Source organism: Phocoena sinus, chromosome 8 (assembly GCF_008692025.1).
Source record: "Phocoena sinus isolate mPhoSin1 chromosome 8, mPhoSin1.pri, whole genome shotgun sequence".
In the NCBI taxonomy this organism is placed as follows: domain Eukaryota; kingdom Metazoa; phylum Chordata; class Mammalia; order Artiodactyla; family Phocoenidae; genus Phocoena; species Phocoena sinus.
The window spans coordinates 5,078,042-5,090,066 of record NC_045770.1 but is presented as its reverse complement, the minus strand read 5'-3'; the positions used below and the strand labels follow the sequence as shown (position 1 = coordinate 5,090,066).

Genomic DNA, 12,025 nt, shown 5'->3' with positions numbered 1-12,025 from the left:
AATCAATGTGAAACACCACATCAACAAATTAAGGAATAAAAACCATGTGATCATCTCAATAGATGCAGAAAAGGCTTCTGACAAAATTCAACACCCATTTATGATAAAAAGTCTCCAGAAAATGGGCATAGAGGGAACCTACCTCAACATAACAAAGGCCATTTATGACAAACCCACAGCAAGCATCATACTCAATGGTGAAAAACTGAAAGCATTTCCACTAAGATCAGGAAGAAGACAAGGATGTCCACTTTCACCATGCTTATTCAACATAGTTTTGGAAGTCCTAGTCACAGCAATCAGAGAAGAAAAAGAAATAAAGGGAGTACAAATTGGAAAAGAAGAAGTAAAACTGTCAGTTTGCGATGACATGATACTATACATAGAAAATCCTAAAGATGCCACCAGAAAACTATTAGAACTAATCAATGAACTTGGTAAGGTTGCAGGATACAAAATTAATGCACAGAAATCTCTGGCATTCCTATGCACCAACAACGAAAAATCAGAAAGAGAAATGAAGGAAACACACCCATCTACCATTGCAACATAAAGAATAAAATACCTAGGAATAAACCTGCCTAAGGAGGCAAAAGACTTCTACTCAGAAAACTATAAAACACTGATGAAAGAAATCAAAGATGACATAAACAGGTGGAGAAATATACCATGTTCTTGGATTGGAAGGATCAATATTTGTGAAAATGACTATACTACCCAAAGCAATCTACAGATTCAATGCAATCCCTATCAAATTACCAATGGCATCTTTCACAGAACTAGAACAAAAAATTTTACAATTTGTATGGAAACACAAAAGACCCCAAATAGCCAAAGCAATCTTGAGAAAGAAAAACAGAGTTGGAGGAATCAGGCTCCCTGACTTCAAACTATACCACAAAGCTGCAGTAATCAAGACAGTATGGTACTGGCACAAAAACAGAAATATAGATCAATGGTACAGGATAGAAAGCCCAGAGATAAACGCATGCACGTATGGTCACCTAATTTATGACAAAGGAGGCAAGAACATACAACGGAGAGAAGACAGCCTCTTCAATAAGTGGTGCTGGGAAAACTGGACAGCTACATGTAAAAGAATAAAATTAGAACACTACCTAATACCACACACAAAAATAAACTCAAAATAGATTAAATACTTAAATGTAAGACCAAACACTATAAACCTCTTAGAGGAAAACACTCTTTGACGTAAACTACAGCAAGATCTTTTTTGACCCACCTCCTAGAGTAATGGAAATAAAAACAAAAATAAACGAATGGGACCTAATGAAACTTAAAAGCTTTTGCACAGCAAAGGAAACCGTAAACAAGACAAAAAGACAACCCTCAGAATTGGAGAAAATATTTGCAAATGAAACAACAAAGGATTAATCTCCAAACTATACAAACAGCTCATGGAGCTCAATATCAATAACACAGACAATCCAGTTAAAAAACATGTGGAAGACCTAGGTATACATTTCACCAAGGAGGACATATGGATGGCTGGGAGGCACATGAAAAGATGCTCAACATCACTAATTGTTAGAGAAATGCATATCAAAACTACAATGAGGTATCACCTCAAACTGGTCAGAATGGCCATTATCAAAAAATCTAGAAACAACTTAATGCTGGAAAGGGTGTGGTAAAAAGGGAACCCTTCTGCACTGTTGGCAGGAATGTAAATTGATACAACCACTATGGGAAACAGTATGGAGGGTCCTTAAAAAACTAAAAATAGGACTTCCCTGGTGGTGCAGGGGTTAAGAATCCGCCTGCCAATGCAGGGGACACAGGTTCAAGCCCTGGTCCAGGAAGATCCAACATGCCATGGAGCAACTAAGCCTGTGCACCACAACTACTGAGCCTGCACTCTGGAGCCCATGAGGCAGAATGATTAAGCCCGTGTGCCAGAACTACTGAAGGCTGCATGCCTAGAGCCCATGCTCTGCAACAAGAGAAGCCACTGCAATGAGAAGCCCACACACCACAATAGAGCAGTCCCTGCTTGTCACAACTAGAGAAAGCCCGCGTGCAGCAATGAAGCCCCAACACAGCCATAAGTAAATAAATAAATAAATTTATTTATTTATTAAAAAAAACTAAACTAAAAATAGAACTACCATATGACCCAGCAATCCCACTACTGGGCACATACCCTGAGAAAACCGTAATTCAAAAAGAGACATGTACCACAATGTTTACTGCAGTACTATTTACAATATCCAGGACATGGAAACAACCTAAATGTCCAATGACAGATGAATGGATAAAGAAGATGTGGCACATATATACAATGGAATATTATTCAGCCATAAAAAGGAACGAAATTGGGTTGTTTGCAGAGATGCGGATGGACCTAAAGTCTGTCATACAGAGTGAAGTAGGTCAGAAAGAGAAAAACAAATACCATATGCTAACTCATATATATGGAATCTTAAAAAAAAAGGTACTGATGAACCTAGTTGCAGGGCAGGAATAAAGAGGTAGACATAGAGAATGGGCCTGAGGACATGGGGTGGGAGGGGGAAGCCGGGGCAAAGTGAGAATAGCATCGACATATATACACTACCAAATGTAAAACCGTTGGCTGGTGGGAAGCAGCAGCATAGCACAGGGAGATCGGCTTGGTGCTCTGTGACGACCTAGAGGGCTGGGATAGGGAGGATGGAAGGGAGGCTCAAGAAGGAGGGGATATTGGGACCTGTGTCTGCATATGACTGATTCGCTTTGTTGTGCAACAGAAACTAACATGGTATTGTGAAGCAATTATACTCCAATAAAGATCTATTAAAAATAAAGAAAAGAATCAATTTCAGTTATTTTCCAAACATGTATTCCTGAAAATAGAGATGAACTCCGTGGTCAAATCAGAACATTAAAATGCTGTAGAATAATGGCAATTATCATGCACCACAGTGAACAATAAAGGATAATAACATGTTAAGAATAGACTAGAATCTAAGCGATTAAGCAAAAATTAAAAATTCTATTGCTGGTGTAAAGGATACCACTATTCTCGTCTCTGAGACTATAATGGGAGAGGATGTGCAAAATGTAATAAATGCACACTTGAACATATACTACAAAGCCCAGGTGAAAGGAGATTAGAAAGTTCGCTCTCATCAATTGTAATTAACTAAAGAATAATTCTATTATAATGTAAATTATCATCTCTCATGGTTATCATAGGTTCAAATTCAATTTTTAAAAATCTTCAAATATTGCAAAGAGAAAATACAAGTATTGAAGAGATTAAGGGACGTGGTTTTCTGATACTACAAATGAAGAGATGGAATTTCGGGAAATATACACAGAGAACAATATGGATATTATTTCCTACTTTATCTAAACTATCTTACGGAAAATTACGGTTATCACTATAAGTGACTGAATTTTGAAACAGTTTCATTTTAATGAATTACAGTAGGAACGAAAAAGAAAATGCCATATGAGGTTTTACCGTAGTCTCTGGATATTGGAGGCAACGCCAGAGAGACGATATATTCCATCCACAATGCCATATCTCTCAATGAACGCTGTACAGCTTTGAAGAACCTGGGGCACTAGAGAGAATTTTTGAAGACATGGGTTAAATTGAGAGTATTCAGTGGAAACAAAGTCACAAAAAATGAGAATGTCTTAGCAAAATGAAATTGGCACAATTAAAGTTTTAAAGGGTGGAGATTAATCTACTACAAAAACTGACAAGGGCATATTTAATTAATTTCACATCTATGCTAGATAAGTGGTCACATATGGTCACCTAATTTATGACAAAGGAGGCAAGAAAATACAATGGAGAAAAGACAGCCTCTTCAATATGTGGAGCCGGGAAAACTGGACAGCTACATGTAAAAGAATGAAATTAGAACACTACCTAACACCATACACAAAAATCAACTCAACATGGATTAAAGACCTAAATGTAAGGCCAGACACTATCAAACTCTTAGAGGAAAACATAGGAAGAACTCTTTGACATAAATCAAAACAAGATCTTTTTTGACCCACCTCCTAGAGTAATGAAAATAAAAACAAAAATAAACAAATGGGACCCAACTAAACTTAAAACCTTTTGCACAGCAAAGGAAACCATAAAGAGGATGAAAAGACAACCCTCAGAATGGGAGAAAATATTTGCAAATCAAGCAACGAACGATGGAATAATCTCCAAAATACACAAACAGCTCACGGAGCTCAATACCAAAAAAACAAACAAACCAATTAAAAAATGGGCAGATGGGCTTCCCTGGTGGCACAGTGGTTGAGAGTCCGCCTGCCGATGCAGGGGACATGGGTTCATGCCCTGGTCTGGGAAGATCCCACATGCCGCGGAGCGGCTGGGCCCGTGAGCCATGGCCGCTGGGCCTGCGAGTCCGGAGCCTGTGCTCCGCAACGGGAGAGGCCACAACAGTGAGAGGCCCACGTACCGCCAAAAAAAAAAAAAAAAAAATGGGCAGAAGACCTAAACAGACATTTCACCAAAGAAGACATACAGATGGCCAAGAGGCACATGAAAAGATGCTCAACATCACTAATTATTAGACAAATGCAAATCAAAACTACTATGAGGTATCACCTCACACCGGTCAGAATGGCCATCATCAAAATATCTACAAACAATAAATACGGGAGAGAGTGTGGAGAAAAGGCAACCCTTTTGCACTGTTGGTGGGAATGTAAATTTATATAGCCACTAGGGAGAACAGTATGGAGGTTCCTTAAAAAACTAAAAATAGAATTACCATACGACCCAGCAATACCACTACTGGGCATATACCCTGAGAAAACCATAATTCAAAAGGGCACATGTACCCCAATGTTCACTGCAGCACTATTTACAATAGCCAGGACATGGAAACAACCTAAATGTCCAACGACAGATGAATGGATAAAGAAGATGTGGTACATGTATACAAGGGAATATTACTCAGCCATAAAAAGGAACAAAATTGGGTCATTTGTAGAGATGTGGATGGACCTAGAGCCTGTCATACAGAGTGAAGTAAGTCAGAAAGAGAAAAACAAATATCGTATATTAATGCATATACGTGGAATCTAGAAAAATGGTACAAATGAACCTAATTTCAGGGCAGGAATAGAGACACAAATGTAGAGAATGGACATGTGGACACAGAGAGGGAAGAGGAGGGTAGGACAAATTGGGAGATTAGATTTGATATAAATACACTACCATGTGTAAAACAGATAGCTAGTGGGAACCTGCTGTATAGCACAGGGAGCTCAGCTCAGTGCTCTGTGATGACCTAGATGGGTGGGATGGGGCGGGTGGGAAGGAGGTCCAAGAGGGAGGGGATATAGGTATACATATAGCTGATTCACTTCACTGTACAGCACAACATTGTAAAGCAATTATACTCCAAAAAAAAAAGAAAAGAAAAAAACCTGAAAAAAATAACGTACCATCTGTCAAAAAGTATAGATAACTTCCCTGGGATTCTTACAACCATGTGATATTATATTCATACTTGCTTATGTTCTCCCAAACAAGTAGGGAAACTTGAAAATATGGGGAATTAGAGGTCTTTCCCTGATTATACAGCTAAGCCTCTACAGACATCATACTTCATGGAAAACATCTGAACTGTTTCTTTACACTTTATGTTCCCTAAGTAAAAGGACTGAATGTCCAAAAAACAATCACATCATAGAACTTCATAAATAAAACTATATAACTGAACATTGCTATTACTTCGGATTTTAAGAGAGACTAATGAGACATATAATTAAAATTAGTAGCAAAATGAAAGAGAAGAGCATAAACTTTCATTTTGAAAAACAGAGAGTAGAAACTGAAGAACAGTATAGGAAGATAAAAAGAGAAAAGATCTGAATTCTTTTTTTCACTAACATAAGAAAGTAATATGAGAACCCAATATATTATTAGAAGAAATCCTAGTACAAAAAGGCATTTTATTAACTACCTTTTCCCCTCAAATCATCTAACCAACCAGCCAAGTGCACATTAAATAATAACCCAGTCAAAACATAACATTAGAAACCTCCAAAATGGTTCTTCCAAAAGGTGATATAACTTTTTTTTTTTTTTTTTTTTTCCAGTACGTGGGCCTCTCACTGTTGTGGCCTCTCCCGTTGCGGAGCACAGGCTCCGGACGCGCAGGCCCAGTGGCCATGGCTCACGGGCCCAGCCGCTCCGTGGCATGTGGGATCTTCCCGGACCAGGACACGAACCCATGTCCCCTGCATCGGCAGGCGGACTCTCAACTGCTGCGCCACCAGGGAAGCCCAAAGGTGATGTAACTTTAAGAATTATTCCCACACTCTCCAAATAATACACTTCTAAATCACTCATTTAATATTTTTAGTACTTTTTAATCATCAAATGACAATACAATAGGAAGTAAATGTTTAAATTAAACTGATGACCCTTAAGATTAGAATCATGGCTAAAAGTATAAGTAAGTATGACAAAAATTGGTCTTTTATTTTTCTTGACAGTTTCAGTTTCATTTCTGTTCTTTTCTCTTCATTTATTCAGTCAGTCATTCCCTTTACACATTCAGCCATTATTCAAAGATCCCTTTTATATGCCAGGCATCATGCAAGCATTGTGTAACATAGACGAAACAGTCAAGTTCCATCCTCAAGGCAGTGGCTTCTGGGCCAGGAGTACACGGTACAGTGTTACACATTAGAATGTGCATCATGATTTTTGGTTAGAAAAATACGATTACCTAAAGGATTAATTTCAGGGGTTATTTGGGCCTTGCTTGTTTCTAGTGTGCTCTGATTATCAACTCCCCATATATTTACAATAGTTTAAGAAAGCCTCTTGTTGAAAGGGCCAAATAACCTCAAACAGAAATACATTCGGGCAACAGAATTTCCTCACCTTGAGTTTTAAAATATTTTTTACATTTTGTACCTAATGTAGTTTTACCTAGTTTTCTACAAAGTTCTCACTTTTTAAAAAAGCTATCTCATTTTAAGGATATTTGGCTTCAAATATGTGCAGCACATAAAACAAGTCCTACGAAAAAATCAATGACACCTACAAACCCTTTGTTCCACTAGAATAGATTTTATCATAGTTAGGGAATATATAACCATTACAGTTATTAAACCTGTTATTTTTTCATAAAGAAATAATATATTGGCATCTGTCCTCTCTACCACACTTACTAAGAATGGAAACACAACCAAAACTTCTAAACACAACTAAAACTTGCTGAATTGATATTTGAAAGCTAATAACAAACTGGAAAACACTCCCTCATAATGATCACATCCATCCATTCATCTAAGCACTGAATTCTTGAATAAGAATTTAATTTACAGAAAAAGGAATTGAAATTTCTAGTTATAAAAGTTGGGAGGCTGGTCTTGGTAATATACAGTCTCAAAACTGACTTTTTTTTCAAAAGAGAAATAAACATTTTAGAATAAACTGTGAGAAGGAAAACTGGCTGAGGAAGCTATCTGGACAGATATGAAAATAATGTAAACTAGCATAGCTACTATACCCTCTGTGTGAATGTTTCCCTCTTCCTGAACAGATCACAAGCATCTCTGATGCCAAAGTGCATTCCTAGACCCCTCTTGATTCTCGGCTGCCCCAGAACTCAGGTGAGTACCTGAGAACGTTCAATACGTGCTGCTGAACTTACCTGGGATAGGTACTGCTTGCCTAATCTACTTTAATTGATTACAGGAAATCAACAGGGAGAGGTCAGAAACTAAAATTATGAGTTTATAAATTTTATTTTTACCTTCAAAACCAGAATTCAGAAGGTGCTCCCCCAGGTCACAACCAAATACCCTTTCTTTCAAGATCCCACGCTGCTTCAACTTCTGTTTTGTTGGACGAGACTTCATGAATGTCCGTAAGAAAGTAATGAGCTTGCCGTGCTTTTTAGATACTAAAAAATAATAATAAAGAGAAAATACCTTAGTTGGGGCAAGAGGTCACATTTTTACTTAGTGTGAAAAGAAATGCAGATCTCAATAGCTGACTACAAAATAATCTATTACAAGTATACTTTATATTCTGTAGGAAATTTTCAGCAGAAGTTGAAGAAACAGTTGCTTTACAAATAATATCAGGGTTTTTGCATGTTCTTCTCACCAGCCTGTGATCTTATTTGATGGGATTGTGAGCAAACTGAAGTATTATAATTTGTGACTTCTTTAAATCAAGCGTGGTAAACCAGCCATCTTCCCAATGCTACCCAAGCGTGCTACAGGATAACTGGGACCTGAGTTTTATATTGCTTTGGAGATCTTCATGGTAAGTAAGACTTAAAATGGTGTAAATTTAAAAACTGCATTTCTAGTTAATTTCTAAAATATTTTATTTAGTGGTTAGAAATTTTCATGACATTTACAATCTGGAAGGTAAAACTGAAAAAATAAACAACTCCCTCGGGGCTTCCCTGGTGGCGCAGTGGTTGGGAGTCCGCCTGCTGATGCAGGGGGCGTGGGTTCGTGCCCCGGTCCGGGAAGATCCCACATGCCGCGGAGCAGCTGGGCCCGTGAGCCATGGCCGCTGGGCCTGTGCGTCTGGAGCCTGTGCTCCACAACGGGAGAGGCTCACGTACCGCCAAAAACAAACAAACAAACAGAAAAAAGCCTCCCTCTTTCTCATTGCATTATGATATAGATCACACTTGTCAAACTAATGGCTATGTAAGTACAAGACACACACACACATAAAAAAGCATTAGATTTTCTATTAACATTCATCTGTAGTCTACCAAATATGTCACCTTAAATCCTTTGTAGATCAAGGCAAGAGATAAGTAAATTACATATAGTAAGATATTTCCACTGACTTATATGTTAGAAAGATAACAGCGAAAGATCTGAAAGCAAACAAATCCTTAGAAAACTGACTTTTGCTGAGAAGTGCAGTCTGCAGGGAAAATTACTCTAGAAGTCAACATACAACAAATTACCATAAGATCAGAGATTAGCTGCAGGACAGAACACTAAGCCACATGGCCTCAATCCTCCTACTCAGTTTGTATATGATCACAGGAGTCTTACTGAAGCCTGCTATAGTTTCTTGAGGGAACCCAAATCATAAATCCCTTGAACTGATGAATCCCCCTGTAGGAATTCTGCGTACTGAGATTAACTTGTGGCCTAAATGGACCACCAGATGGGTTACTCTGACCAGATTAAACACTCTCTTTACATTTTGGGGAAACTCTATTTACAGACTTAAGCCTCTTTTCTATGAACTGTACAAAGGTGATCAACTGTAACTGGCCCATAACTGAGAGGTTTCGTGGGACATGAGCCTTTCAGTGCTAAAACCAGGAAAGTCCTGAACAAACTGGGACAAGGCAGTCATCCTAGACTGTACACAGATTAAAGAGGAAATTTATTTTTTCTAAACCAATTAGTTAAAGTTTACTTAGAATCGTCAGTATAATTGTGATGCTATCTCTAACATGATGTGACACTCTGGGTAAATTACAACCTCACTTGTATCTGAGATCCTTGCTACAAAGTTAAATGACATGGTCCCTCAACTGCTGAGACATTTATAGCACATTGGGGTAACTTCAGAAGTATGTCACACTTGTAATATTAGTATATTAAAAGTCACTGAACTTGTATGAGTTTTATTCTCCCCTAGTCGCTAGCAGACTGTGTGTTATGAATCTTTGTTGTTAAAGTGTGGCCATCAAACCATTTCTGTTCATTTTTGAACATTCTCTAACAAACTTTAAAATAATTTTGAGAAGATTAATGAATAAAAACAAATGAGCCTGCTTTATGGTAATTTAATATTATATTTATATATTTGGAAGAATTTTAATTTCTATAATATTCAATATTTCTACCTGGAAACAGGGTGTGTCATCAGTTTTCTAAAGCTATTATATCTCGCAGTAAAGTTTTCTAATTTTATGAAAAGACACATTCCACATATTTCTTGCTAGGGATGCTGCTAAGTATTTTACCTTTTTTTTTTTTTTGCTGCTTTTGTAGAATAATAGTTTTCTTCAATTACAGTCTTAACTGGTAGTTACTAGTACACTGGAAAATTATTTCTTTATGTATAGCTCAAATCTGATCATTTTCTAAACTCCCAACAATTTTAGGAGAATTTTAGTTGATCCTTTCGGATTTCATGGATATATAACTGTGTTAAAGCAAATATGGTAATTCCATCCTGTTTCTGAAAAGAATAATTTCTGATTTCTTTTTCAGATTTTAATAATTGACCAAAACTTCCAAGGCACATGCTAAAAAGTAGGCATTTGTACTTTGATGCTGAATTTGATGAAAATATCTGTTGGATTTGGCAACTGCATATGATGTACATGAGAAAGCATTCTTTTAGTCAGATTTCCAGGAACGTTTCAAAGGGATGGGAACTGAATTTTAGCTATTATTCATTTAGCAACAAACATGTAAGTGCCTCCTGTACCTCAGGAACTGAGAGTACAGTGGGCAACAAGTGAGACAAGCTCTTGCTGTCAGAGCTTACTGAGGAGAGAAGGAATGAACAAATAATAATACCCATATAGCCGGCATTTATTTTATGCTTAGTTACATGCCAACAACTGCATAAGTGTTTATATTTATTAACCATTCATTTCTCATAGGATCCTATAAGGAAAATACTATTACGACCCCCTTTTTAGAGGAAGAAACTCAGGCACAGAGTGCTAAGTAACATGTCTAAGGTCATGGAACCAGGATTAAAAGTCAGATGGTCTAGCTCAAAACCCAAGTTCTTAGCCACTGTATGATATAGCCTAAAATTAAGACAGCAAGGTAATTTCAGATTGCTTTTAACTGCTAGTAGGAAATAAACAGAGTGCAGTAATAGTGATGAGAAAAAGAAACTATTGGGTGGGCCAAAAAGTTCCTTTGGTTTTTAAGTAAAAATAAAAGACACATTTTTCACTTTCACCAAGAACTTTGTTGAAAAACCTATTCACCGTTTTGTTCCACTACCTTCTGCCATTTTTCAGGCAACTTCATAATTCCGTCTTCCCAGAATCTTTTATCTTTTTGAGCAAAGAACTGTTCCAGGTACCTTTTATAGTCTTCCAGGGAATTGAAATTTTTCCCATTAAGAGAATTTTGTAAAGACCGAAATAAATGGAAATCCAAAGGAGCAATGTCTAGTGAATGGAGCAGATGAATCAGAACTTCCCAGCCAAGCTGTAACGGTTTTTGCATGGTCATCAAAGAGACATGTGGTCTTGCATTACCCTGATGGGAGATTATGCATTTTCTGTTGACTAATTCCGGACGCTCTTTGTCGAGTGCTACTTTCAGTTGGTCTAATCGGGAGCAGTACTAATCAGACCTGTTGGAATGAATAGTTTCGTTTTCTGGAAGGAGCTCATAATAGAGGACTCCCTTCCAATCCCACCATATACATAACATCACCTTCTTTGGATGAAGACTGGCCTTTGGTGTGGTTGGTGGTGGTTCATTTCACTTGCCCCACGATCTCTTCTGTTCCACATTATGGTACAGTATCCACTTTTCATGGCCCATCACAATTTGTTTTAAAAATGGAACATTTTCATTATGTTTAAGTAGAGAATCACATGCAGAAATACGGTCAAGGTTTTTATTCGCTTAACTTATGTGGAACCCAAAACATCAAAGCAATTAACATAACGAAGCTAAGACAAATGATTTTCAGCACTTGATTTGAATATTTTCAGTATGTCAGCTACTTCCCGAGTGGTATAACACTGATTGTTCTCAATTAATGTCTCGATTTGATTTAATGTCTCGGTTTGATCGCTATCAGCTTCAACTGGTCTACCCGACTGCGGAGCATTGTCCAGAGAGAAATCTCCAGCATAAAACTTCGCAGACCACCTTTGACACGTTCGATCAGTCACAGCACCTTCTCCATACACTGCACAAATCTTTTTTTGCGTTTCGGTTGCGTTTTTACCTTTCTTGAAATAATAAAGCATAATATGCCGAAAGTGTCACTTTTTTTCTTCCATCTTCAATATTAAAGTGGCTACACAAAAATTCACCAATTTTG

The 12,025-nt window shown here is 37.5% G+C and overlaps 1 protein-coding gene across 4 annotated transcripts in view; it reads right to left on the bottom strand.

The window, feature by feature from the left end:
* Positions 1-12,025, bottom strand: part of ARHGAP32 (Rho GTPase activating protein 32) — a 271,983-nt gene that overhangs the window by 41,005 nt on the left and 218,953 nt on the right. For all 4 annotated transcript variants that reach the window (XM_032640154.1, XM_032640155.1, XM_032640156.1 and 1 more), the window contains 2 exons: positions 7,761-7,910; positions 3,470-3,572 (listed from right to left, as the gene is read on the bottom strand). In XM_032640154.1, coding sequence (XP_032496045.1) covers positions 3,470-3,572; positions 7,761-7,910 — 253 coding nt within the window. The remainder of the gene's footprint in view (positions 1-3,469; positions 3,573-7,760; positions 7,911-12,025) is intronic.